Genomic DNA, 26,974 nt, shown 5'->3' on the forward strand with positions numbered 1-26,974 from the left:
CTTTTTAGTTGAGGTCATGTTCAATTATTTCAATATCATCAGCCAAGGGACTTTCTACTTCGGGACTTGTAGGTTTCTTCAAATCAGCTTTATTATCCAGATTAATTAGCGATAATGTCATTTTACTACTCAATATAACCTAAAAAGGAGGAATGATTATATATTTTTTTCATTAAATATTAATTCTTGTATTATTATTGCTTACAGCTGGTTCTTCTTCAGATCCATTAAGTTCAGCATCATAAACTTCTTCCTGCTTGATTTCCGAATCGGAAACCAAAATCTGGGAATCGTGAGCCAAAGAGCCTTCCAAATAAATTGATTGTGGTTCTGGCTTATCATCTTCAGATTTGGACTGAAATAAAAGAGAATAACATTTATTTTCATAACCTAAACTAGAAACCAAAATACTGTGTTGTCTAAACAGTGTCTAAGATGCCTAATAAAAACAAATGGTTTGTTCCCATACTGCAACACGTTTTTCCTTTATGATATCGAAAAAAAAAAATAGTAAAAAACTCGTAGATTCTTGCAGTACAGGAAAAGACCAAAAAATTCAGATTATAAAACTCACATGTTCGTGATGGTGTGACAGTACCGGAGTTGGAGGACGACCAGACCATTTATGGCCTCCCTCACAACTGGCGGTTACTTCCATTCCAAGAACCTTTAAATCAAAATAAATAAAAACAAAATAAAATGAAATAAAAATTAAAATAAATAAAACTATACAAATAAACAGGTCCTTAAGTTCGGTCAGGCAAAAAATTTTTATTATCCTCTACGAAGAGATTGGTATTACACATATTAAAAATCGTTAAACCTATACTATGTCATTGGTTCTTCGAGCTAAATTAGAGATCAATATTGGATAAACAATGTGTCTTAACTAGTAGGACATGCCAGAACTTTCGTTCAATAAGCCGAGCCTAAAAAGATTTCCAGCCGCATCGGTCTTTTTGCGCAGTTTTTCCAATTCGGCAATGTTGTCTTCCACTCGATATTTTCATATAATTCGTGGCCTTCCCCTTCTGCCTGAGCCATCAGTTGACTCGCTTTTATATGGTATAATTATGTGAATGGTATACTTTTAGTTCCAAATCCCTCATACTGTCAATTTTTTTGTTTACGTTTTCATACGATTAAGTCAAAATTGAAATCATTTTGACAGTTCCGGTTAAATCATCTGATCTTATCAGGTGACCTTCTTATTGGGCCATACGCCACTGTGTTCATTTATTTCTTTTCTGTTAACTTGGCATCACTGTTGTTAACAATACAATAATGATGCAATAATAAGGAGATAATCGAGACAAAAGCAAAATTTTTCCTTATAATATTTCAAATGGTTGGCAGCACTGCACATCGAATTCAAGTAGAAATTACCCACGTTGACAGTTAATCGAGACATCAGCTGCGCTAAATGGACTACCCATGGCACAATGAATAGGTAGTCCATTTAGAGCAGCTGATGTCTTGATTAACTGTCAAAGTGGTAAATTTTACTTGAATTCGATGTGCAATGCTGCCAAATTTTTGATACATCACCTTATTATTGCATCATGGGACTACCTATTCATTGTGCCATGGTACGGGTGAAATCATCTGATCTTATCGGACGACCTTCTTATTGGACCATGTATCACTGTGTTCAATTATTATTTTTCTGTTAACTTGGCATCACTGTTGTTGACGCTAACTACCAGTTCACACAGACCAATATCTTTGACAATAAAATATTATAAATTGTTAAAAAAAATACTCACCGAAACTGTACGATCAGCACTTCCGTCTCTCTTTTTACGTTTATCATCCGTTGCCTGCTCCGTTTTTTTCAACTCTGTTTCTTTTTCTACTTTACTATCGTCACCAGATGTGGTCTCAGGAATATTTGCATGCCCATTGGAAATGTTTTCTTTTTGTTGTTGCTGTTGGTTCGTGGTCGAATTTTCGTTGGAGTTTTTCTATGTTACAGGGATAATTGAAAACAGTTTGTTAAAATTGAGTTACACACAAAAAATCCGAAAACAACATAAAACACAAAATTTGTTAAAAATGTTTACAAAAAACTAGAAATATTAATTTGTTATAGAAAAGAAAGTGTAACACAAACAAAAATTATTAGTTTTTGTTGTATTTTTTAATAAAAATTATTGTTATCAAAAATCAAAATACAAAATTCGTATTAGTAGTGTTATTCAGCAGCGTGGAGTGGATTAAGAGGCATGTTTGTTTTTTTTTTTGGGGTTTTTCACATTTTTGTACATCTATCTGCAAAATCATTTCAAAATCTAAGCGCTAACCTTGTTTGGATCGGTGTTGGCGTTGGTCGAAGTCTCTCGTAATTTTAATTCTTCGTCAGCAGCATCAATTAAACCTTGTATAGCTGTTACTACTACGTTACGTAAAGTTTTTGAATGGTTTATGGGATTTTTTGTTTTGTTTGTTTGTTTTCATCATAAAATTGGGGTTTTATCGAGAAATGTATGAAAAATACAATATCAAATTATTGATTTTTTTTTCTTTTATTTTTTGTTTTTTTTTTTTATAAGGGTTTTTAATGAATGTTTATGGGCTCTTGGAATGAAATTGAACGACAAGAAATGCTCCTGTTTATGTGACAACATAACATGATACAATAAAAGTGTAGGAAATCTTTAGACGCATTCATACTAAAGTTTTTATCGTGATTCAATAGCTAAATCGAGACAAATTTACCTCGTTTTATCGTACATAATTAATGCCATGTTATGACGGGCATTCGAACAACGTAGTTCACTCTCAGAATTACGTACACGAATTAACCCGTTTATACAACACTATTCTTAATTCCTGTCATCAGATTTTTTTTATTTCAAACTTTTTGTTTCTTGTTTTACACCAAAATTGTAACATATGTGCGTGAATCACATATGGATCTAAATAGAAAAAATAATTCTCTTTCTCCTGACTATAATATCAACCCCTATCTCTTTACTTTTAATTCATGTTTTCCATTTTTCCTGAAAATATTGTTGTTTTCAATAAATTTTTTTATTTTCTCACCTCAAATGTCACATTCAAAAAATTGGAGAATTTTTGTTTGGGTTTCCCCACTTTTGTCTCTCGCTTTGTACGCTAATTAGAACAAAGAGAAAAGAAATGCATATTGCATCATATAGACAACAAAATTTACATCCTTCTGCATATATAAAAACTAGAATTTTGTTTACTTTTCATTCATCATTTTCATTTTTACTCATGGTACAATTATAAAAGGTAACAGCAAATCCCAGCTGATTTGATTCCAACGTAATACTAGTGTCAATATAAATTTGACAAATTATGTTTTTAAAAATCACCCAACAGGAAAATTGGGAACGCATACAATTTGAAATTGTTCTTTATTAATGTGCTCCCGTATTCAATTTACTCAATCTGCCTGCTGGGAAAGTTTGAGGAAGTAAATCTTTCTTGAAGGAATTACTCGCTATTCCCAGCATTGTCATATGTGTTACACACATATATGGCAATGGCTCAATTAAAGGAAAGGTGTGGAAGCGATAGAAATATAAATTTGATAGATTTTCATTCATGTTTTTCAATTTTTATTTTGAGGATTCGAAAATATTCCATTTTCAAAATAAAAATAATTTGATGATAATTTGTTTGTTTGTTTACATTTTTCTGTCAAATGAGTTGACACTAGTAGAACTTACAACAACAAATTTCCATGTGGTTGTTGTATCGTTTTTTGTACAACAACACTTGCTGTTACCTTTTATTATTATACCATGATTTTTACTGAAAAAGTTTGAAAATTTTAAAATTTTTGTCATGCTGTCAAAATTAATTTATTTTCGATAAATTCTCTCAATTGTTAGAGATGGGACAAAATTATTGGTGATTCAGAGAGTGATTCGAATTGAACAACGTACAAAATTAGGTGTTCGCTCAGACAATTTTGTATTGGGAACTAAGTATTACTTCATAATTAAGGGTCGAACAACGAATGAGAGAGCGAACAACGCTCGTCTGTACATAGCATAAATCAGTGTTGGGCAAAATTAAATTGAGAGCAAGTGTGTGCGAGCGTAACTGAGAATTCACCATTAAAAACGACTGACGTAAAGAGAAAAAAAGAGAAAATGTGTTTACCCATCGACCCTCAGTTACGGTAGCGTATATGGGTAAGCATGCCTGGCATAAATCAACTCAAATCATATTCCAAATCAAGAGAATTTCAAATACAACCCTGCATTTGCACCAAAAAAAAGTTCATCAATTCTCCTAAAAAATTCTAAAAAATTCTCCTACGTTAAAATTCCCAAGAGTTTCCCAACAAAACTATGGCAGCTGCTAAAAAATTTAAATCTTTTTTTCATTTCTAATGAATATTACATATTTTTACAAATTTTTGACCTAATGGATTGAGAAACAGCCACAGAAACGCTGAAATCATAGAAATGTGTATGTATACGTAAACAAATAACAGCTGACACATCAACTTTTTACTCGAAAACCGTTCCTGAACCCACAAATGTGGCAAAACATTGAACCATATTTAAAAGAACAAAAAACACAATGACATTCTCTTTGTAAACATTTTACTCGAAAAATTTGTCCGAGTAAAAATGTCAAATAGGACTGCCAGCTTCTGATTGGCTGTTTTGTTGATTTTGATGGAAAATAGTATCCTTTATCGAAATTGTACTGCTAAAATGTGTTGCAGCCTTTTAAATTACAGCCACTTACCGGAATTGGAAAACTATTAAATACCTACAGATGAAGAAGTTCCTAAATATATGGGACTATGTTCAAACATGGACTTCTATTGACAACTTCTTGCAAAGAATTCTGTCGCCCTCCAACAATCTGGAATGCCTTATTGTTCCCGTTTCGGTTGTAAAAACCCTCCAAAATCAAAATAAGCCAAAACGATGGGCTTATATATTCAATTTGTAATAAAAATCATCCTAATAGTAAATTTACATTTTACCGGATTTTGTTAACCCAGTGGGTTTAAATTGCCAATTCCATTGTATATATGTCAAATAAATCCTCATGAAGTAGCTAACCCGCTAAAAAATTCTAATTGCAATGTGTGCACAATTTCATCAGGGAACAAAATTTATAACAATAAAAAGCCGGCACAGTTTACAAATCAGCTGTTATTTTCTTTTGTTTGCTCCTACAAAAATATTGTAAGAGCAAATAAATGTTTGCCCGAAAAACAACAAATATTGGCCACATTGCTGCTGTCAATTAATTTCGTTTTCCCAATATCAGCTGTTTTTGTGTTTGTCATTGAAATATTTTGTGGTCAGATTATGGCAAAAAAATATTTGACACTTTTCGTCAAATATTTTCCTAATGTGACCTTACCTTAACACTATACACATTATTTTCTAACCTATGATTTACACAGGACATTAATGTGCAAACAAATACAACCCTGTTATATCAATTCATTTCCACTCATTATAAAAACTCACTTAAAAATTCATTCAAATGATCATCGCCCTTACAGGCAAAATTAAATAATCTTTTTTTAATCTTAAAATATTTATCAATTGGTATTTATAGTAATACAACAAAAAACATTTCAATTCCCGACTTTACTTCCAGCTGATTACTAAAACATCTATTTTCCTCAACAATTTCCTTAAGCTGTTGTTACACGAACTATCGGAGCCAGTTTTTCTGTAGTTGGTACTTTAATACATCTTTTTCTTGTTGAGTTCAGGCATTTTAATTTTTTCTTTCCATCGGTTTAACGTCTTCTAAAAATGTATTTTATTTTACCAAATAAATCAAAACAGTTGATTTATTTGAAGATACACACGAAAGTAGTGAAACATTGATGGCTCGTGTAACAAAAGTTTTAGCAAACCTCAGCTGATATCCATTTTAAATTATTTCAATGTAGATATAAATGGTCTTAATTAAAAAAGAAGATTTTTTTTAATGTTTATATAAACATAGTCTAAATTCACGTTTACTCAGATGTATTCGTGTTAAAACAGGTTAACCTTCTTTAATAGGATTTTTTGGCATATGTATAGGCATTGAAGGTGACAATTTAAACTAACTGGAATTATTTTATTCAGTACAGTGTAAATTTACTATTAACTGTCAAAGTACATAGTTTCTACTTGAATTCGACGTGTTGCCAACCATGAGAAATATTACTAAATAACTTTTGTTGCCAACCATGAGAAATATTACTAAATAATTTTTGACAGATGGTCGGATAAAAGCAGATTTTTTGATTTTGATACATCACCTTATTATTGAATCATGGTTTCTACCATAGCACAATGAATAGGTAGTCCATTTAGCGCAGCTGATGTCTTGATTAACTGTCAAAGTGGGTAATTTCTACTTGAATTCGTTGTGCAGTGTTGCCAACCATTTGAAATATTATATGGAAAAATTCGACAGATAATCGAGACAAAAACAGAGATTGTTGTTGTGATACATCACCTTATTATTGCATTATGGTTTCTACCATGGTACAATAAATAGGTAGTCCATTTAGCGTAGCTGATAACTTGATTAACTGTCAAAGTGCGTAATGAAATCGATGCCCAATGTTGCCAACCATGTGAAATATTATATGGAAAAAATTGACAGATGGTCGAGACAAAAACAAATATTTTTGTTTTGATACGTCACCTTATTATTGCATCATGGATTCGACTTGAAATCGACGTATAATGTTGCCAATCGTGAGAAATATTACTAGATAAAATTTGACAGATGGTCGAGTAAAAAACAGATTTTTTTTGAACAACAAAATGAAAAAATGCAAGCACGTTTAGATTTATGAAAAAAAAAAAATTATTTCAAATGTCAAGTCCATAGCATATACGTCAAATATAACCCACTGAATAAACACAATGACATTTAAAATACTTCGATTTGATAAATCTAAACGCACTTTAAAACATTTATATATCGGTCGTTATTTCAACCCAAGAGCCATTTAAACTATATGAAAAAAATGAATTTGTGGATGAATAAAATAAATAAAAAGTTGATTCAGTAATGTTGCACATAAAAATAATCTCTGAACAGAGAGCGAGAGAGAGTGAAAAGTAAAACAAATCATTTTTAGAAATATGTCCCCACTTGTTTTATTTTTTTTTTTTTGTTTTTCGCAAAAGGAAATGAATGCTGCTGTTCAATAATTTATGAGGAAAAAATATATATGGTGTTAGTATGACACTACGATGCTACATTTGGCTCTCACTGTGATTAGTCAAGACGTTACGTTAGTGTAGACTATACGTTACGTCTGGCTTAATCAACATGCAAAATTATTGGGAGCACTTAAAATTTGCAATTAATTTTTGGAAAAACGAAGAGAATTTATTAAAGAGATTTAAAAGAGAGAGATAGAGAGACAAAGTACTAAACGAGAGAGAGTGAGCTATATAGATACTGTGAGTAAATACTTGTATGTAGTATTTCTTTGTTATTTACTCAAACATGCCAAACAAGACAAAATGGATTTTTTTCATGGATAATTTGAAAAAAAAAGTTGGTCAGTTTTATTTATTTATTTTTTTTGTTTGGGAAATCTCATATTAAAAACATGGGCATACACAAGCCATTATTTGTTAGTAATTGACCTTGTTCGAATAAACATTTGTTTACATTTATTTTTTTATTATGTATGAAATTGAATGGATTTTATTTTTCGTTTTATTTTTCTCTGCAAAAAATATTTTTCATTCATGCCAAAATTCTAATGAGGTTTTGTGAATTGATAGAAGTTGTTAGTAGTTTTGGGGGGGGAAACTTAGGAATCAGTCCATATTATTTACTCTAAATTCTAAATAAATAAGAAAATTGAAAACAAAATTGCAATAATACTTATGATTCAATTGATAAAGATGAGTGTTTTTCGAATTGTTTAATTGTTTTTGGTTTATTTTTTCTTAAGAATGGAATTGCTGACGTTTTAGAAAATTTATGGCAACCATCTTGAAATATATGAAATAAAACAAAATACTCAGGGTGAATAAATATTGGAAAAACAATTGATGTTTTAAAGAGTATGCACTATGGTATTTTGATATGAGTAAATGGTGGTTGATTTAATGGGTTGGTATGTAGTTTTTGTTTGTTTTCTTTTTGGAAAATAATTTAGTTTATAGGATATTGTGATATTCTCCGGTATCTGACTATGTAAATTAATGTGATTATATATGAATATATCATATTATTTATATTTACGTTAAATTAAATTTCTACAAATTACGAAATAAAAATAGGTTAACTATTTTAAAATTCTGTATAAGTATATTTAAAAGAGTGATTCTTTATATATTTTAACTAATCTTGTTCGTTACATTTGTTCATAGTTATTTGTTTTTAATAGCTCACATATAAAAAATGTTTACATACTCTGAAAAATTCGTCCATATTTTGTCAATTGATATCCTGATTATGATTTGAATAGCATTGGATAGTAATTACACTTCAATTGTACTTATATCAGTGTCAAAAACCATTGAAAATTTATCTATAACGACTGACCTAGTTCATGTGCTCTTTTTAGTGAATCACATTTAATGAATCACATTTACACCAAACATGTTTTACGGAAATCCTCATTTATTTGACATATAAAAATTACACAGATATGCTAAAACTAAATTGTGAATTTTTCAAATTTTGAACACGAAATATTCTTGGCTCTGAAATTTATCGTGCAGTGGATTAATTGAACTATGTGGACTGACCTAGTTCCTACGAACGTTTCGGTGAATCGATCAAAAGAACTAGTTCCTTCATGAATTACATAGCATAATCACGGTCAAGATCTATTCACAAGGACACAATATCTATTAATAAGGTCACCAAGATAGCAATCGAAATCGGAAAACAGCTGTTTTTTCTCAAGTCTAATGTCAAAAATGTCGACTTTGTTTACGTTTTCATAATGGAAGTCAATTCACAATAATGCATTTTGACAGCAAACTTGAGAGGTATCGATTATCAGCTGGTCTCCCTTGGTGACCTTATTTATAGGCCATGCAAGGACACCCAGTAAGCGAAAGTCAGCTGTTATCTCAAGTCTAACGTCAAAAATTTGGACTTTGTTACATTTTAATAATGGACGTCAATTCACAGTTATGGATTTTGACAACAAACATGAGAAACAGTTGATATCCAGCTGGTCTCCCTTGATCACGATGTAACAAGAAGTATGTGAAATGGAATAGTTCCTATTTTCCGAAAATTAATTATATTGAATCTTATGTATGAGCTATATTGAACACTTTTTTATATGTGTCTTAGGAAGAAAACACAGTGGAATAAATGATCCATCCAGAATCACTAAAAACATAAATGTTCGTTCAGCCACTATTTGGCGCCCAATGAAACTATCATTAAGGTCACCCAGCAAGCTGTTTTTTTTTTCATGTCTAATGTCACCAATTTGGACAATATTTACGTCTTCATAATGGAAGTCAATTCATTATGTTACTATTAATAGGTAGTCCATTTAGCGCAGCTGACTATTCGTTTTAGTGTCAAAGTGCGAAGTTTCTTCTTGAATTCGATGTGCAATATTGCAAATTATGAAAAATATTAGCAAAAAAATTTTGACAGTTGGTCGGGTAAAAAACAAATGTTTTTGTTTTGAAAAATCTTATTATTGCACCATGTCAATTCACAATAATGTAATTTGACAGTAAACTTGAGAAGCAGCTGATATTTAGATGGTCTCCCTGGATAACCTTATTAATAAGCCTTGATCATTGGTCCATATTAACAGTTGTTGACAGGAAATCGCCATAACCGAATGAACCAAAAAAATTGGAATGCATGCCAACTAATGTAAACGGATATTCATATGATCAACTGTTTACATGATCAACTCCTTGCTTCATCATCTGTTTAAATGATCAGTTGTTTGCTTCATAGTATGTTTACATAATGTAATGACATTGATTTTTTAAAGAATATTTTTCCAAGACTTAAAATAGGAACGAATTATTTTAAACAATTTTTTCAGGATCTAAGCTTGACGTGGATTTTTAAAGACTACTTTTTAAAGGATTAATTTAAGTCATGAATTGGATGCAGAGACTTGAATACAAGGCGTGGGTTTTATAAATAATACTTTTTAAAGGACCAATTTAAGGCCGTGAAATGGATGTGAAGACATGAAGACAAGCTGTGAGTTTTAGAAATAATATTTCTTCAAGAACTCACAATGAATGATTCATATGTTTTTTCGATCGCCATAGCCGAACGAACCAAACATGCGTAGACCATGTCTACACCTAAATCCATACCAAATATTGAATGTTGTAAAATATAATAATGTAAACAGCTGTGCATATGATCAGCTGTTTATTTAAACAACACCCTGCTTTATCAGCTGTTATCTTCATATCATGTGTTTACTTAATGTAATGACGTGGATTTTTTAAAGAATATTTTTTAAGAACTTAAAAAAAAATATTTTTTTCAGGGCCAACTATTGGTTTGGAATTTTAAAGAATAATATTTATACGACCCATTTAATTCATGAATTGGATGTGGACACTTGAAGACAAGTGGTGGATTTTATAAAGAATATGTTTTAAGAACTCAGACGGGACGTGATTTTTAAAGTATATATTTTCGAGGACCAAACACGGAATTTATATTTTTTATAATTTTTTATATTATTTTTAATATATATATATTTTTTCAAGGCCTAAAATAGACGTGGATTTTCAAAGAATAGTTTTTTAAGAACCAACACGAGGAGTTGTTTTTAAACATATTTTTGACGCCTAAATTAGACTATGATTTTCCAAGGACCAATATTTTTCCAAGGACCAATTAAAAATGTATGTGAAGATTGTCTTCTTTTCCGCGTCAAAAAATTTAAATAAACAATTCTTGCAATCAAATTATAAAATAAAATTATGAAAACAACTGCTCATTTGAAAAGCTGTTTATTTGATCAACCTCTTGCTGCATCAGCTGTTAACGTGGTCAGCTGTTAACGCCATCAGCTGTTAACGTAATCAGCTGTTTACTTAATCATATGTAATGTAATGATTGTGTCCTCGTAGTGTAAACATGTATATGTATGAGTGGGTGTTTGTGTGTGTGGATAATTCTTAAAAAGAATGATACTTTAAAACTTAAAAAAAAAATTAACTAAATGAATAGAAAAACATATGTTGAATGGAAAATGAAAACCTTTTTAGCCAAATCTAACCTTAGCTTCATATTGATCGGAATTCATTTCGGCAATTAACTTGGCCATTGCCCTTTCGGTATCCTCCAATTTTTTACGCAATTTTTCAATTTCCATCAATTTATCCGTATCCTTTGAGGCGGCAGAGATTTGTTGTTGCAACTGCTGTGGTGGTGGTACAATTTGATGTTGTTGTTTTAGCGAAGATGATAGGTTAGTGGCAGCTGCCTGGGCCGATAGGGTGGCATTATATAAATCACTGGCCTTAGTACGTTGAAGTTGTTGATCGGGATATTTAGTTCCTAGAAATTTTGTATTAATTTTTAGGGTAGATTTGTTGTTGTTTTTTTATCTATGTATGGGGGTTTTCAAAAACAAACACTAAACTATTTTTTGTTTTGTTTTAAATTGTAACAGCAAATAACAAAAAATGGTGGATGTGAAAACAGAAAATTAGGGTAATTGATGAATATGATGGCAAATGGTTTGAATGGTGGATGGGTTAACTAATGACAACATTTATTATACTAAGAATAATAGAATTTATTATTTTATATAGAAAAATAATAGGATATCAAGGACACCAAATATTTATGTACACAAAACCCAAATCAAAATTAATTGGCTTAAGAGGTTACTCAAAGAAAACATTAAAAGCAGCTTTTGTTTTGAAATTTCAAAAGATTTCATTTTTTTGTTTTGTTTGTATAAACCGGAGGACATATTCTAAAAAATGTTTGCCATAAAGAACAACAACAACGTCTAATGAAAATTAAAAAAACAATAAATTATGAATATCAGAACCAACATAAGAAGATATTACAATAAATTTCAAGATCTCTACAGAAATATATTTTTTAAATTATTAAAAAAAATCTGAATGAGAAAAACGAACTCTTAACGAAATTATCTTACTTGTTTGATGTTCTCGCCATCCTGTTTCACAGCAGGATCACAGGATAATGATGTTCAAAATGTAGGCATTCATAATTTTTTAATTGAATGAATACACAAAAAATAGGGAAATATATTTTTTTCGGATATTAAATATTTAAGCTAAGTTCATATGTAGCATGTAAATGTTTGACGATATATTGTACAACAAACTAATACAAAGGAATCCTGATAATATATTTCTAAAAAAAATCTCTTTTGTTTGGAACTAGTTGCCACTTACCCAATTTCGATCCGTTCAAATCCTCAACATGTCTACCATTTTCATGACCGAATACATCTTTTCGGAAATTGGGATCCGAAGGTGCCGGGCCATAGGGTGCATTTGGTACTGGCTTCTTGAAGACTATCTAAACTCCAAACAAATTTAAAAAGAAGAAGAAAAATATTTGAGGTTAGAATTATATTAACAAATAAAATAGACATGGATTTTTAAGGAACATTTTCTTCAAGGACTAGAATAGGCGGGAAATTTTTAAAGAATATTTTTTCAAGGGTCAGACAAGGCGTGGATTTTTTAAAGACTATTTTTCAAGGGTCAGACAAGGCGTGGATTTTTTAAAGACTATTTTTCAAGGCCTATCCAAGGCGTGGATTTTTTAAAGACTATTTTTCAAGGCCTATCCAAGGCGTGGATTTTTTAAAGACTATTTTTCAAGGCCTATCCAAGGCGTGGATTTTTTAAAGACTATTTTTCAAGGCCTATCCAAGGCGTGGATTTTTTAAAGACTATTTTTCAAGGAATATCCAAGGCGTGGATTTTTTAAAGACTATTTTTCAAGGCCTATCCAAGGCGTGGATTTTTTAAAGACTATTTTTCAAGGCCTATCCAAGGCGTGGATTTTTTAAACTCTATTTTTCAAGGCCTATCCAAGGCGTGGATTTTTTAAAGACTATTTTTCAAGGCCTATCCAAGGCGTGGATTTTTTAAAGACTATTTTTCAAGGCCTATCCAAGGCGTAGATTTTTTAAAGACTATTTTTCAAGGCCTATCAAAGGCGTAGATTTTTTAAAGACTATTTTTCAAGGCCTAGCCAAGGCGTAGATTTTTTAAAGACTATTTTTCAAGGCCTAGCCAAGGCGTAGATTTTTTAAAGACTATTTTTCAAGGCCTAGCCAAGGCGTAGATTTTTTAAAGACTATTTTTCAAGGCCTAGCCAAGGCGTAGATTTTTTAAAGACTATTTTTCAAGGCCTAGCCAAGGCGTAGATTTTTTAAAGACTATTTTTCAAGGCCTAGCCAAGGCGTAGATTTTTTAAAGACTATTTTTCATGGCCTAGCCAAGGCGTAGATTTTTTAAAGACTATTTTTCAAAGCCTAGCCAAGGCGTAGATTTTTTAAAGGCTATTTTTCAAAGCCTAGCCAAGGCGTAGATTTTTTAAAGACTATTTTTCAAGGCCTAGCCAAGGCGTAGATTTTTTAAAGACTATTTTTCAAGGCCTAGCCAAGGCGTAGATTTTTTAAAGACTATTTTTCAAGGGCCTAGCCAAGGCGTAGATTTTTTAAAGACTATTTTTCAAGGCCTAGCCAAGGCGTAGATTTTTTAAAGACTATTTTTCAAGGCCTAGCCAAGGCGTAGATTTTTTAAAGACTATTTTTCAAGGCCTAGCCAAGGCGTAGATTTTTTAAAGACTATTTTTCAAGGCCTAGCCAAGGCGTGGATTTTTTAAAGATTATTTTTGAAGGCCTATCCAAGGCGTGGATTTTATAAAGACTATTTTTCAAGGCCTATCCAATGCGTGGATTTTTTAAAGACTTTTTTTCAAGGCCTATCCAAGGCGTGGATTTTTTAAAGACTATTTTTTAAGGCCTATCCAAGGCGTGGATTTTATAAAGACTATTTTTCAAGGACTATCCAAGGCGTGGATTTTTTAAAGACTATTTTTCAAGGCCTATCTAAGGCGTGGATTTTTTAAAGACTATTTTTCAAGGCCTATCCAAGGCGTGGATTTTTTAAAGACTATTTTTCAAGGCCTATCCAAGGCGTGGATTTTTTAAAGACTATTTTTCAAGGCCTATCCAAGGCGTGGATTTTTTAAAGACTATTTTTTAAGGCCTATCCAAGGCGTGGATTTTTTAAAGACTATTTTTTAAGGCCTATCCAAGGCGTGGATTTTTTAAAGACTATTTTTTAAGGCCTATCCAAGGCGTGGATTTTTTAAAGACTATTTTTTAAGGCCTATCCAAGGCGTGGATTTTTTAAAGACTATTTTTTAAGGCCTATCCAAGGCGTGGATTTTTTAAAGACTATTTTTTAAGGCCTATCCAAGGCGTGGATTTTTTAAAGACTATTTTTTAAGGCCTATCCAAGGCGTGGATTTTTTAAAGACTATTTTTTAAGGCCTATCCAAGGCGTGGATTTTTTAAAGACTATTTTTTAAGGCCTATCCAAGGCGTGGATTTTTTAAAGACTATTTTTTAAGGCCTATCCAAGGCGTGGATTTTTTAAAGACTATTTTTTAAGGCCTATCCAAGGCGTGGATTTTTTAAAGACTATTTTTTAAGGCCTATCCAAGGCGTGGATTTTTTAAAGACTATTTTTTAAGGCCTATCCAAGGCGTGGATTTTTTAAGGATAATATTTTATAGAATATTTTTTCAAGGGTCACACAAGGTGTGGATTTTTTATAGAATATTTTTTCAATGGTCACACAAGGCGTGGATTTTTTATAGAATATTTTTTCAAGGGTCACACAAGGCGTGGATTTTTTATAGAATATTTTTTCAACGCATTAAATAGTTGTGTTTGTTTTTTAATATTTTTCAATACTCACCTTAACGATAGTATAACCGAAGAATATAACAATGCCTATGGTATACAATGGCATTAAAATGCCCACACTTTGATTGGCTTTCGCTTGTGGCTGATGCATTGCACCCGCACCCATGGGTGGACGCATGCCAGGTATTGGGCCAGGCTGAAATCAGACAAATAAAATAAGAAAATCAACATTAATAAATTTTGGCAAAAATAGATATGTACGTGTATAGATAAAACAATAACAAGATGATTCATGTCAATTTAGTTGTTGCTCATTTGCTAAAATCTTTTTTTTTTCAAATTTCAAATATATATAAATGCAAATCGGATTGTTTATCTTAAAAATACATATATATTTAATTATGTTTATATATATATATATAGACACGCGAAATTTAAATGGGTTAATATTTATTTGGATTTTGTATTTGTTTCTCTCTCTCTCAGTCATAAAAAAGAAAAAATGAAAAGTGTGAGAGAGTGAGACCATCATGGAATTCAAAATCGAATACGAAAACTGAATGGAAATATAATAAATTATTATTTAAGATTTTTTTCATAATTGCAATGAACTTTAGACATGGCCAAGGGCAGTGATTCGAACTGATAATCAATGTTCTTGAATTTTTTTAATATTCTCTATTGGTACGATTTTCACATAGTCTCAATATTTTATATTTTTTAATTCGAAATTTGGTATTTTGATATATAGCTGCCACCAGTTTATATTTTTTGAAGATGTGCACTTTTGAATATCGATTTTACGTTTTGTTTACATTGTGACGTTAGTAATATTTATGTGATGGGTGTTTTTTGACATCAGAATTCAGGACCATTAACGTAACGTAAAAATAAACAAGTGATTTGGATCTCTGGTCATAATTAAATATAAATAAATATTTGTTTAGATGACGGATAATAGAATGGCTCCATTAAAAAAGTAAAAAATGAAAACTGTATGAAATAAATTCTAACATTTAAATAGCAACTCTATATATTTAATATAAATCACTTTCAGTATAATTTTATTAGAAATTTTAAATTTTCCACACCATATTTTGTATACCCCATCTAATATACATCACGGGCGACCACACATTTTTTGGCAATATATTTTATCCACACCAGTCGCGCTATTTTTGGTATACACGTATTCAAGCCAATAACGGAACGAAAAGAAAATAAACGCTAGATAAAATAAAACAAGGCGAAGGAGAGATAGAAAAAATATTTTCACGGTCAGTGAAAATTATTAAAATATTCCAAAATGTGGCATTAAGTAAAAATGCAGATTTAGTTAGAGAATATCTTATTTTTCGAGGATCATGTTGGACGTCGAGTCGATTTTTTTTAAAGATTGGTTTCGGGGCCTAAAGGATGTGTGTATTTTTTTAGCGAAATAATATCTTTCTGGACCTAAAATAAGCGTGGATTTTTTAAAGAATATTTTTTCTAGGACCATAGTACGCCTGGATTTTTACAAGAAAATTTTTTCTAGACGTGGATTTTTTAAAGAATATTTTTTCTAGGTGGATTTTTAAAGAATATTTTGTCTAGGTCCATCGAAGGGGTTAATTTTAAAAGAATATTTTTTCTAGGCCCATCGAAGGTGTGGATTTTTTCAAGGAATATTTTTCTAGGCCCATGGAAGGCGTGGGTTTTTTAAAGAATATTTTTTCTAGGCATGGATTTTTTTTAATAATATTTTTCCTAGGCCTAAAATAGGCGTGGATTTTAGGGCCTAAAAATTCGTGGATTCTTTAAAGAATATTTTTCCTTGGCCTAAAATAGCTCTAAAATAGGCGTGGATTTTAAAGAAGATTTGTCCAAGGCCTAAATAGGCGTGGGTTTTTAGAGAAGATTTGTTCAAGGTCTAAAATAGGCGTGGGTTTTTAAAACAACAGATTTTCAAGCAGAGATTTCAGGCGGGGCGTTTTAAAGAACATATTTTAAAGATGAGATTTGAGGCGAGGTGTTTTAAAGAAAAAAAATTGAAGAAGGGATTTTAGGCGATGATTTTTAATTATGATTTTTCAATAAGGATTTTAGGCAAGGATTTTTAAGAAGAGTTTCCAAGGAGGGATTTTAGGCGAGGAATGTTAAAGAAAGGACTTTAGACTGTGATTTTTAAAGGACAGATTTTCAAGAAAGGATTTAGGTGGGATCAGATTTCCAAGAAAGTATTTAGGCGGGATTAAAAAAAGGTCTCAAGAGAACGTTTGTTCCATAGGCCGAACTTAAAAAATATTTCCAAGCACGTCGGTCTTGTGCACATCTCATCTAATTTGAAGAACCATATTCCGAGATGTTGTCTTCTACTTGATTTTTCATCGGATTCGTCGTCTTCCCCTTCTGCGTGAACCATAACTTGGCTCGTTTTTATATGCCATTATCCATTCACAAAACATGACCTAGCTAACGTAGTCGCTGCAGCTCGATCCGTCTGACTATGTCGATGTCCGAGAATAGATGGTATAGCTCATTCGACGATGGTATTCATCTTCCGGAGATTTTTTTTTCTCTCAAACACTCCAAGAGCTGCCTCATCTGTTTGCCTAAGTATCAATGCTTCAGATCCATACAAAAGTACAGGTAGTATTAGTGTCTTGTAGAATGTAGGTTTGGTCTGGCGAAAGGTGGCTTGGTTTCTGAATTGCTTACATAGACTAGAGTAGCATCTGTTGGCCAACACTATTCTCCTCCGGATTTCAAAGTTAATGTTATTTGTTTTGTTATGGCGGTAACGAGGAATATAAAATCGTTCACTACCTCGAAGGTGTAATTTTCAAGTTCTGCAGTTGGTTCGAGTCTACTGCACGTCTTGGCCGTTAATACCATCTGCTTGGCGTTCTCGCCATTTACTGCCAGTCCCACTTTGTCAGATTCCTTCTCAATTCGTGGCTGTTACCGCTCGCAATGTTCGACCCATTATGTCGATGTCGTCGGTGTAGTGGAGAAACATATGCTATTTGGTGTACAGAGTGTCATTTCGGTTTAATTTGTATCTCGTACGATCTTTTCCAGCAGGATGTTAAACAGGTCACACGACAAACTGTCACCTTGTCTGAATCCACGTTCGGTATTAAAGGGCTCCGAGAGTCCCTTTCCGACATTAACTGCTGACCTTCTGCCAGTTGAAGTTATCCTGTATAGCCGTATTAATTTTGCAGGAATGTCGAACGCAGACATGGCTTTAAAAACCTCTCTGAACAGATATGGCTGTCGAGTACGGCTTTATCGTCGACGAATAGGTGGTATGTGTTGATATGTTTTTCGTGTGTCTTTACAAGCCTTCGAAAAACGCGTATATACAAAAAAAACTTTTGAAGGGACGGAGATTTTCAAATATGACCTGGGTTTTCAAAGGAAAACATTTGAATAATTTTTCAAGGCCCAAAAAATTAATTGGCCTTAACTTATTTTCCAAAGACTTTAAGGTTGAGTTGCTTCCATATTTGCCGACTGTACTTTCTCTTCAACTGTTCCAATTCGGACTAAAGTTCGTGAACTTGTTCTTTGAAGTCATGTCCTTTATTTCAGTCTCTTTATCGTTTGCCTTTAGATCTCATTGAAAGTTTTCGTGCCCTGACAGTGATCTATTTTTTATGGTTAACTCTAGAATATTCAGATGACTTCGTGGTACCTTCTGCTTTATTGCTGCGTGCAATTAATTTAATCAACTGTGATCCTAAGAAACAACTTTCTTTCTTCTATTCTTATATATTTTTTATGAAACTATCTATAGAGGACATTTGGAGGGTTTATGGTGTGTCTGTAAAGGATTTTTAATCTATTGAAATTCTATCTTATTATATATGGCGGTGTATTTGATTTGTACTTACCCTTCCCTCAACAATACGTGGTGGTGGATTACTTGGCGATGTCTTGCGTTCCACAATCGGTATTGTCGGTGTGGCTGGTATGGCCCGGCCACGTTCACGCATTGCCTGATAAACTGAATCGGGATGCAAGTGGGCTGGACGTTCCTGGCGTATACCTATGGAAATGTAAAATACACATTTCAGTTAAAACTTGTTCACATAAATGCAAGAAAAACATGCAACAAGAAAAAAAATTCTTAACAAACGAAAGTGAAATTGAAAAAAAAACTAAAGCTGGTGTTAAAAAAATCATGCATTAAATTATAATAACAATAACAAAAAAACACAATGTTAATTGTATAAAGCAATTTGTTAAATAAAATTGTGTTGTTAGATAAAAATCAAATACCATAGCCATAAGTTTTAGTTTTTTTCTTGAGATTCGCAAATAATTCGCATTAGTCACGAAGAGAAAAAAAAATTGCCCAAGTGCATGAGTGATGCATTACCCCAGATTTAATTGAGTTTTCAGTTTAATTAACCGAATATAATGCATAAGAGAATGTGTAATGTTTTCAATGTTAGTCAAGGTCAGGTTTCATAAATATTTTCAAACTTTTTTTTAATTTTCCGAATATTTTTTTAACCAATATTAGTCACTGTAACTCCATGCTTAATTTTCAAACTCAATTTTTTTTTCATTTGCGATCATCATACTTATTTCACCAGTGTAAATATTCAAACTTTTACGATATAGCTGCGGTCCAAATATAACCGGCTCTTCGATGGCCGGTTTTTTAGTTTTCATTGAGGTAGCATTGAAAAATTCTTCCCTGTTGAGTACCACGTCACAACAACCTGTTGTTGTTTTTTCATTTATCATCGAAAATTTATATTTCCCAATATAACAACATCGATCACAACAGAATCACAACATAAAAAATAATAAACAAAATTATAAAGAAGAAATAAATAAATTATAAAAAATATATATTTTAAATACAATATGGAGAGGTTGAAGATGTTTGGTAGCTTGACTGGAAGACCTTTACATTGAAGACCAGAAAGATTTCGAATTAAATACTGATAGGATAGGTCGCAGCACGCAATGCGAGGGAGAATTATTGGGAGAAAATGAGAAACGTATTTTCAGAAAAAAAGGAGAAAGAACAAGAAAAACGTGAGCGTGAGCAAATCGATATTTATAGTAGGGATACGTAGTCGAGCGCAAAAGTCGACTTTTAGATTTTTGCCACAGACCAAAAAATAGATTTTTAGACTTTCAATCTTTCGACTTTGTCAAAAATGTCTAAAATTTGACTAAAAATTAAATCTTTTATATGAAATTTGTCATCAGATAAAATAAAGTTCTGGAATGTGCATTTTTGTGCAATTTGGGCTTGTGAGTATATTCCAAGCATTTATGAAGAAGAATCGAAACTCGATCTTGAAAAGTCAACTTTGCGATTTGCCCAAAGATCAAAAGTCAACATCGATTATTAGACTTTTCAAAAAGTCCATTAATCGATTAGTCGAAAGTCGATTTACTTAAGGCTTTGGTGCAGGCACATCCTCCTGTAGAGATGAAGATGGAAACCTGGTGACAGATAGCGTGTTGAGTATCTGGAATGAGCATTTTTCAAAGCTTCTGGTATCAAATAGTGGCTGTGAAGAAGATACCCCAAAACCAATAAGAGATGACGGTATAGATTGTACACCACCTAGCCATGTTGAGGTCAGAGTAGCACTTAATTGGCTGAAGAACCATAAAACAGTAGGTGCCGATGGATTACCAGCCGAACTATTCAAGACCGGTGGTCAGATGCTGGTCTGGAGCATGCACCAGGTGATTAGTACAATTATGCTCGAGGAATACATGACCAATGATTGGAACCTCAGCAACCTGTGTGCCGTGCCCAAAAAGGAGACAACTATAGGGGAATAAATCTCCTTCCCATCGCATATGAAGTGCTAGCCAGCGTACTGTGTGCAAGACTGAAGCCAATGGTCAATGACATTATTGGGCCATGCCAATACGGCTTCGGCCTGGCAAATCCACCATTGACCAGATTTTTACTCTGCGCCAAATCCTGGAAAAGACCCACGAAAAACACATCGACTATAGAGCCGCATTCGATAGCCTTATCCGTTCAGAGGTTAATGTCATGTCTGCGTTCGGTATTCCTGCAAAATTAATACCGCTATGCAGGATAACATTAAGTGGCACAAGGTCAGCAGTTAAAGTCGGAAAAGAACTCTCGGAGCCCTGCAATACCGAACGAGGATTCAGACAAGGTGACCGTTTGTCGTGTGACCTGTTTAGCATACTGCTGGAAAAGGTCATACGAGAGGCAAAGGTAGAAATGGCACACTGTATACCAAATAACACATGTTACTCGCCTACACCGATGACATCGACATAATGAGTCGAACTTTGCGAGCGGTAACAGCTACCTTTGAACAAATTTAGAAGTTGTCTGCTAAAGTAGGTCTGGCATTAAATTGCGAAAAGACCAAGCTGATGGTATCACTCGCAAGACGTCCAGTAGACTCGAGCTGTGGAACTTGAGAACTGCAGCTTCAAGGTAGTCAAATCTTTTATATATCTCGGTACCGCCATAAATAAAACTAATGACATCAGTTTTGAAATTCGGAGGAGAATAGCCAACGGCCGCCAGACCAAACTCACACTCTACAAGACGCTGATATTACCCGTGCTGTTGTATGGATCTGAAGCATGGGTACTTGCGCAAGCAGATGAGGCAGCTCTTGGTGTGTTTGAGAGAAAAATGCTACCGAATATCTATGGGCCGATCTGCGTTGACGATGAATATCGCCGGCGAATGAACCATGCGGATTTTTAATGCGTATTCTCAGTCATCGACATAGATATACTTATCGTGCTTCAGCGACTACGTTGGCTAGGCCATGTTGTGAGAATGGATGAGAATGCCCCAGCACAAAAGGCATATAAAAACGAGCCAACTTATGACTCACGCAGAAGGAGAAAGGCACGAAATAAATGGAAAGATCAGGAGGAAGAGAACATTTCGAAACATGGTCATTAAAATTGGAAGAGCTGCGCGCAAGAACGATGCGCCTGTAAATCTTTTTTAAGCTCCGCTTATGGAACAAATGTTCTGTCACAAGCCAGGTAAGAAAGCAAGTTTTTCTAGGTCACAGCATTCATTTTAGCCTCATCATGCTTTACCTTTAGATCTCTAACTGAGTGTACAATGACCGTAACCTGTAGTCTTTTGTTAGTCTTAACATCTTCAGGACACCTTCTACTTTGCTGTAAAGTTCGGTTAATTTTATCAATTGTGCTCCTAAGATTCGATTTTCTTTATCCTATCCTTGTAATCCATTTGTTTTTGTTAATATATCCGTTTGCGCTTTCTTCAATTATATGAATCAGATTAAATGATTTTCTTCCTGGAACTTACACATCGCTATTAGTTTCCTTTATTTCACTTTTCTTTTTTTATATTAAATTGGAGACACATACGGAGATTTATATTCCTTTATAAAGGAATATAAAAATCAAATGTTAGTTTGGGCGCCATTCTCCTTTAAGGACGTATTATGGAAGACCTACAGATCTCCTTCTTCCAATATTGCACCAAACACCTTTCCCAATATTGTAAAATTATATAAAAAAATTAAAAAAACTTACCTCCTGGACCACGATGGGGTTCCTTTATATTGGCCTTGGTGGTGGCTACAGCGCTGCCACCAAACATCATGGGATAGAAAACTTTCGGCCACAGAATGGCAATACAGCCAACAACCGTTACAATAATTAAAGCAGTTTTCTTGGAACTTAAGCCTTCATTGGCATACAGGGGATGTGATGGTTTCCTTTGCTGCTGTGATTGTTCCTGGCGTGTCGTCGCCATTCTTGCCGATGTTTGAGCATGCATAATTCTTGGGGTGTTTTATTTTAATTTTGACGTTTGTGTTCGTTAACAAATGGTTAGTGAGTTAGTTAATAGATTTCCGTTTCCGTAATATTAAGTTATTTTTCTTCTCTTTATTCTTAATTATTAATAATGGTTAATTTTACCGTTGTTTATTTAATAATCACTTGCATTATTATTAAGGTTTTTGGGTTTTGTTTTCTTGTCGTATTAATTTGTTGGTTTAATCAAATCTAGAAAAAAAAAACAAAAATATATAACATGATAATATGTGAAGGGATTAGTGGAATAAGAAAACAATAATTTCAATTTCATAGATATATAATGTTTACACGTTCTGTTTAAGTCCCGATTTGTGTAAACCTTGCAGAATACATTTGACTTAATATGTTTTTTTATATTCGACCATCTGCCAATATTTATCTATTAATATTTCTCATGGTTGGCAACATTGCACTTCGAATTAATTTAGAACCTATGCGTTTTGACAGTTAAGCGGATAGTCAGCTGTGCTAAATGGATCACAAAATCAAGATCGATCAAGGCAAACAATGAACCAAGAACTAATAAAAAAAAATAACCTTACATGGGAACGTCAGCAAACCGAATACGATGGCCATGCTTTGTGGAAGCCCTATGCTTGCAAAAGGAATAACAGGAAAAAAGACTCATCTGAGAAAAGTATTGTAACCAATAGGAAGGAATTTTTGAAACTCTAACAAGTCTAGTTGATTAAGAGAAATCTAATAAATAATAAGCCGAATTTTTATTACATTTTGGGCGCCACATATCTCATTTGGTAAAATTTCAAATATAACGCATAACGGAAAGGTCATTAGAATGTCATCTTTTATAAAAATTAGCGAAGATCTTTACAAACCTTCTTAAGGAATTATTTGGCTAATGTTGGGCGCCAGCTCCACCCCAAAGTGGAGTGTATATTAAATTATCATTTCCTTTGCAAAATTTCGATATATTAGTGATCAGAATAAAATTCTATGCCGATTCGCCGGTTGAAATCATGATACAACTCACAATATTGAAGCTAGAGCTATGCAACAGATAAGGCAAGCTTTTGGGCCCGTTTTCAACCTATTCGGGTGTAATCTAGTATTTTGGGTTGCTATAGGGTAATAAGTCTTTATTGGTGCAGGCATTTCCTCCCGTATAGATGAAAATTGAAACCTGTTAACAGATACAGATAGCGTATTAAGGATCTGGAAGGAACAATTTGCAAATCTTCTGATATCAAATACTGGCGGTGAAGAATATACCCCAGAGCCAATAAAAGATGACGGTATAGAGTGTACACCACCTAGCCAAGATGAGGTCAAAATAGCAATCAATCGCTTGAAGAATAATAAAGCAGCAGGTGCCGATAGATTAGAAGCATGCACAAGCTGATTAGTACAAATCCACTTGACCAGATTTTCACTCTGCGCCAGATCATGGAAAATACCGGGACACATTTCCACATTTGACACATTTCACCCATTCGTCGACTTTAGAGCCGCCTTCGACATCCCTATCCGTTCAGAGGTATTTAAAGTAAGGTCTGCGTTCGACATTCCTGAAAAATCAATACGGCTATGCAGGATAACTTTAAGAGGCACAAGGTCACCAGTTCAAGTCGGAAAGGACCTATCGGAGCCCTTCAATACCGAACGAGGATTCAGACAAGGTGACAGTTTGTCGTGTGACCAGTTTAACATCCTGCTGGAAAAGGTCATACGAGACGCAAAGGTGAACAGAAATGACGCTCTGTACACCAAACAGCATATGTTACTCGCCAATGCCGATGACATCGATGGACCGAATATTGCGAGCGGTAAAAGCCACTTTTGAACGAATTTAGAAGGAGTCTGCCAAAATGGCACATCGACCCATTTCACCCATTCGTCGACTATAAAGTCGCGTTCGACAACCCTATCCATTCAGAGGTGTTTAAAGCCATATCTGCATTCTTGCGAAAATAATACGGCTATAAAGGATAACTTTAACTGGCACAAAGTCAGCAGTTAAAGTCGGAAAGGACCAATCGGAGCCCTTCAATACCGAACGAGGATTCAGACAAGGTGACAGTTTGTCGCGTGACCTGTTTAACATCCTGCTGGACAAGATCATACGAGACGCAAAGGTGAACAGAAATGACGCTCTGTACACCAAACAGCATATGTTACTCACCAATGCCGATGACATCGGTGGACCGAATATTGCGAGCCACCTTTGAAAAAATTGAGAAGGAGTCTGCCAAAGTGGCACTGGCAGTAAATGGCGAAAAGACCAAGCTGATGGTATCAATGCGGAAGACGTCCAGTAGACTCAGACCAACTGTGGATCTTGAAAACTACAGCTTCAAGGTAGAGAACGAGTTGTGTATACCTCGGTACCGCCATAAACAAAACAAGTAACATCAGCTTTGAAATCCGGAGGAGAATAATGTTGGCCAACAGATGCTACTATGGTCTGAGTAAGCAACTCAAAGGCAAGGCCACCTCTAGCCTGACCAAACTCACACTCTACAAGACGCCGATACTGCCCGTGCTGTTGCATGGATCTGAAGCATGGGTACTTGGGCAAGCAGATGAGATGAGCTCTTGGAATGTTTGAGAGAAAAGTTCTCCGAAAGATAGCCGATCTGCTTCGATGGTGAATATCGTCGTCGAATGAACCATGAGTTGTACTATCAATTCTCAGACATGTTGGCTAGGCCATGTTCTAAGAATGTATGATGATGCCCGGCTCAAAAGGCATAGAAAGGCGAGTCAAGTGATGGTTCACGCAGAAGGGGAAGGCCACGAATTCGATGGAAAGATCGAGTAGAAGACAACATCTCGGAATAGGTCTTTCATCGCACAAAACCAACGCGCTTGGAAATCTTTTTAAGCTCGGCTTATGAAACAACCGTTCTGTAACAAGCCAACTAAGTAAAGTAAGTAAAATAAGCGAAATACTATTATGTTTAGGTAGTGGAACTTGGAGCTACATAGTTCTTAAATGTATTTCCATTAAATTTTAAGTCATGTAATGAAAATATATTCCGCAAGGATAATGGATTACGTTGATTGAATAAATAAAACATAAATCACAATTTTCACAAGATTATCACATGTTGGGCGCCATTTATAACGTTCGTATTTTATTTAGACATTGTTTGGTAATAAAGGCCAGTAAATATCTTAATTTAGAGGTAAACTATTTTGATAATCAACATCGAATCGTTATTATATTGGTTATTCACATCACAATTCAAAAATTAAAACACCCAAATAAATTTCAAATGCCTTGCATTCCATTAGGTGTTAATATTAAAAAATTATTTTCATATTTTTCCACCGATTTTCACTTATTATTGAATTATATTTTTAGAACATGTCTGCTCTAAATATTTGTAATTTCACAAGTTGACATATTCATTCATTTCGGCTGTTTAAGGTACCGCTGCAAACATATTTCCGACGTTCGTTCACATCAACCCTTGGACATTTTTTTGATATTTTCGAAACAGTTGGCTGAACGTAATTTACGTCTGGTTCATAATTTAGTACACCACATATTTAGACGCCACAATAGAACTTATGTTGCAATTATCACTCAAAAAAAAAAACCGAAACTTTACAATTTACAAGACATTACAGGTTTATGGTGTTATTTTTTATTTAATTGCAAAAAAACACATTTTTATCTGCAAAGCACAACATTCGATATGTTTTCTTAAAAAACCGCACAAACATAAGGATATTGAAGACAGTGGATCTTTGATACTCTGACTATTTAATTTTTATATTTATTACTAAATTTTAATGTTTAATATTATTAATTTGATTTGATTAATATTTTTAATTTGATTCAATATTTTTATGATAAATATTTTTAAAATAAAACCCCGTTCATGTCAACGACTATCCACTGTACACTTTTATATGTGGCCAATGATCACATGAAAATATTCAATAGCTATATGTACGAATATGTTTTATTTTTTCTTGGGAATAGTGAAAAAATATTATTACATAAATAGATGTCTGTCGTATAGAAAACTGTTTATTTTTAGAAAAATATATTTTTTTAAATATTTTTGTTTTTTTTCTTCAATATATTATTGATGTTTATTTGTTTTGCATCAATTGCAATTAATTTCCAAAATTTATTTTCTGCTGCACAGACACACGCGATTATTTCAAATATTTATTATAAATTTTCACAATTTGATCTTCGTAATTTTCTCATATATATTTAGTTTTTCTCGTCTTTTATATTATATTATATAGATTAATAATTTTGCATTGAATTGAAACGAAATCTTACGCAAAACATTTTTTGCA

General features: G+C 33.2%; 1 protein-coding gene across 1 annotated transcript; it reads right to left on the reverse strand.

Annotated features, from left to right (window-relative positions):
* On the reverse strand, positions 1–22,628 carry LOC133332144 (uncharacterized). The gene is made up of 10 exons (XM_061540522.1): positions 22,406–22,628; positions 19,447–19,587; positions 18,751–18,905; positions 14,922–15,065; positions 12,372–12,498; positions 11,216–11,496; positions 1,767–1,964; positions 575–667; positions 206–355; positions 1–139 (listed from the first exon to the last, which is right to left on the reverse strand). Exons 1-10 carry the CDS (start codon positions 22,626–22,628, stop codon positions 5–7), a joined length of 1,647 nt encoding a protein of 548 aa, XP_061396506.1. The 3' UTR covers positions 1–4.
* Positions 22,629–26,974: the final 4,346 nt, after the last annotated feature.

Source organism: Musca vetustissima, unplaced genomic scaffold, assembly GCF_032173495.1.
Source record: "Musca vetustissima isolate MV318-11 ecotype Yass unplaced genomic scaffold, APGP_CSIRO_Mvet_v1 utg5251, whole genome shotgun sequence".
NCBI classification, from domain to species: domain Eukaryota; kingdom Metazoa; phylum Arthropoda; class Insecta; order Diptera; family Muscidae; genus Musca; species Musca vetustissima.

Coding starts and splice junctions, on each gene's coding strand:
- LOC133332144 (XM_061540522.1), bottom strand. CDS start 22,628: ATGGCGACGACACGCCAGGAACAATCACAGCAGCAAAGGAAACCATCA. Junction 11,497..12,371: donor TTTGAACGGATCGAAATTGG/GTAAGTGGCAAC, acceptor CAAAATTTCTAG/GAACTAAATATCCCGATCAA. Junction 356..574: donor TGTCACACCATCACGAACAT/GTGAGTTTTATA, acceptor CTTTTATTTCAG/TCCAAATCTGAAGATGATAA.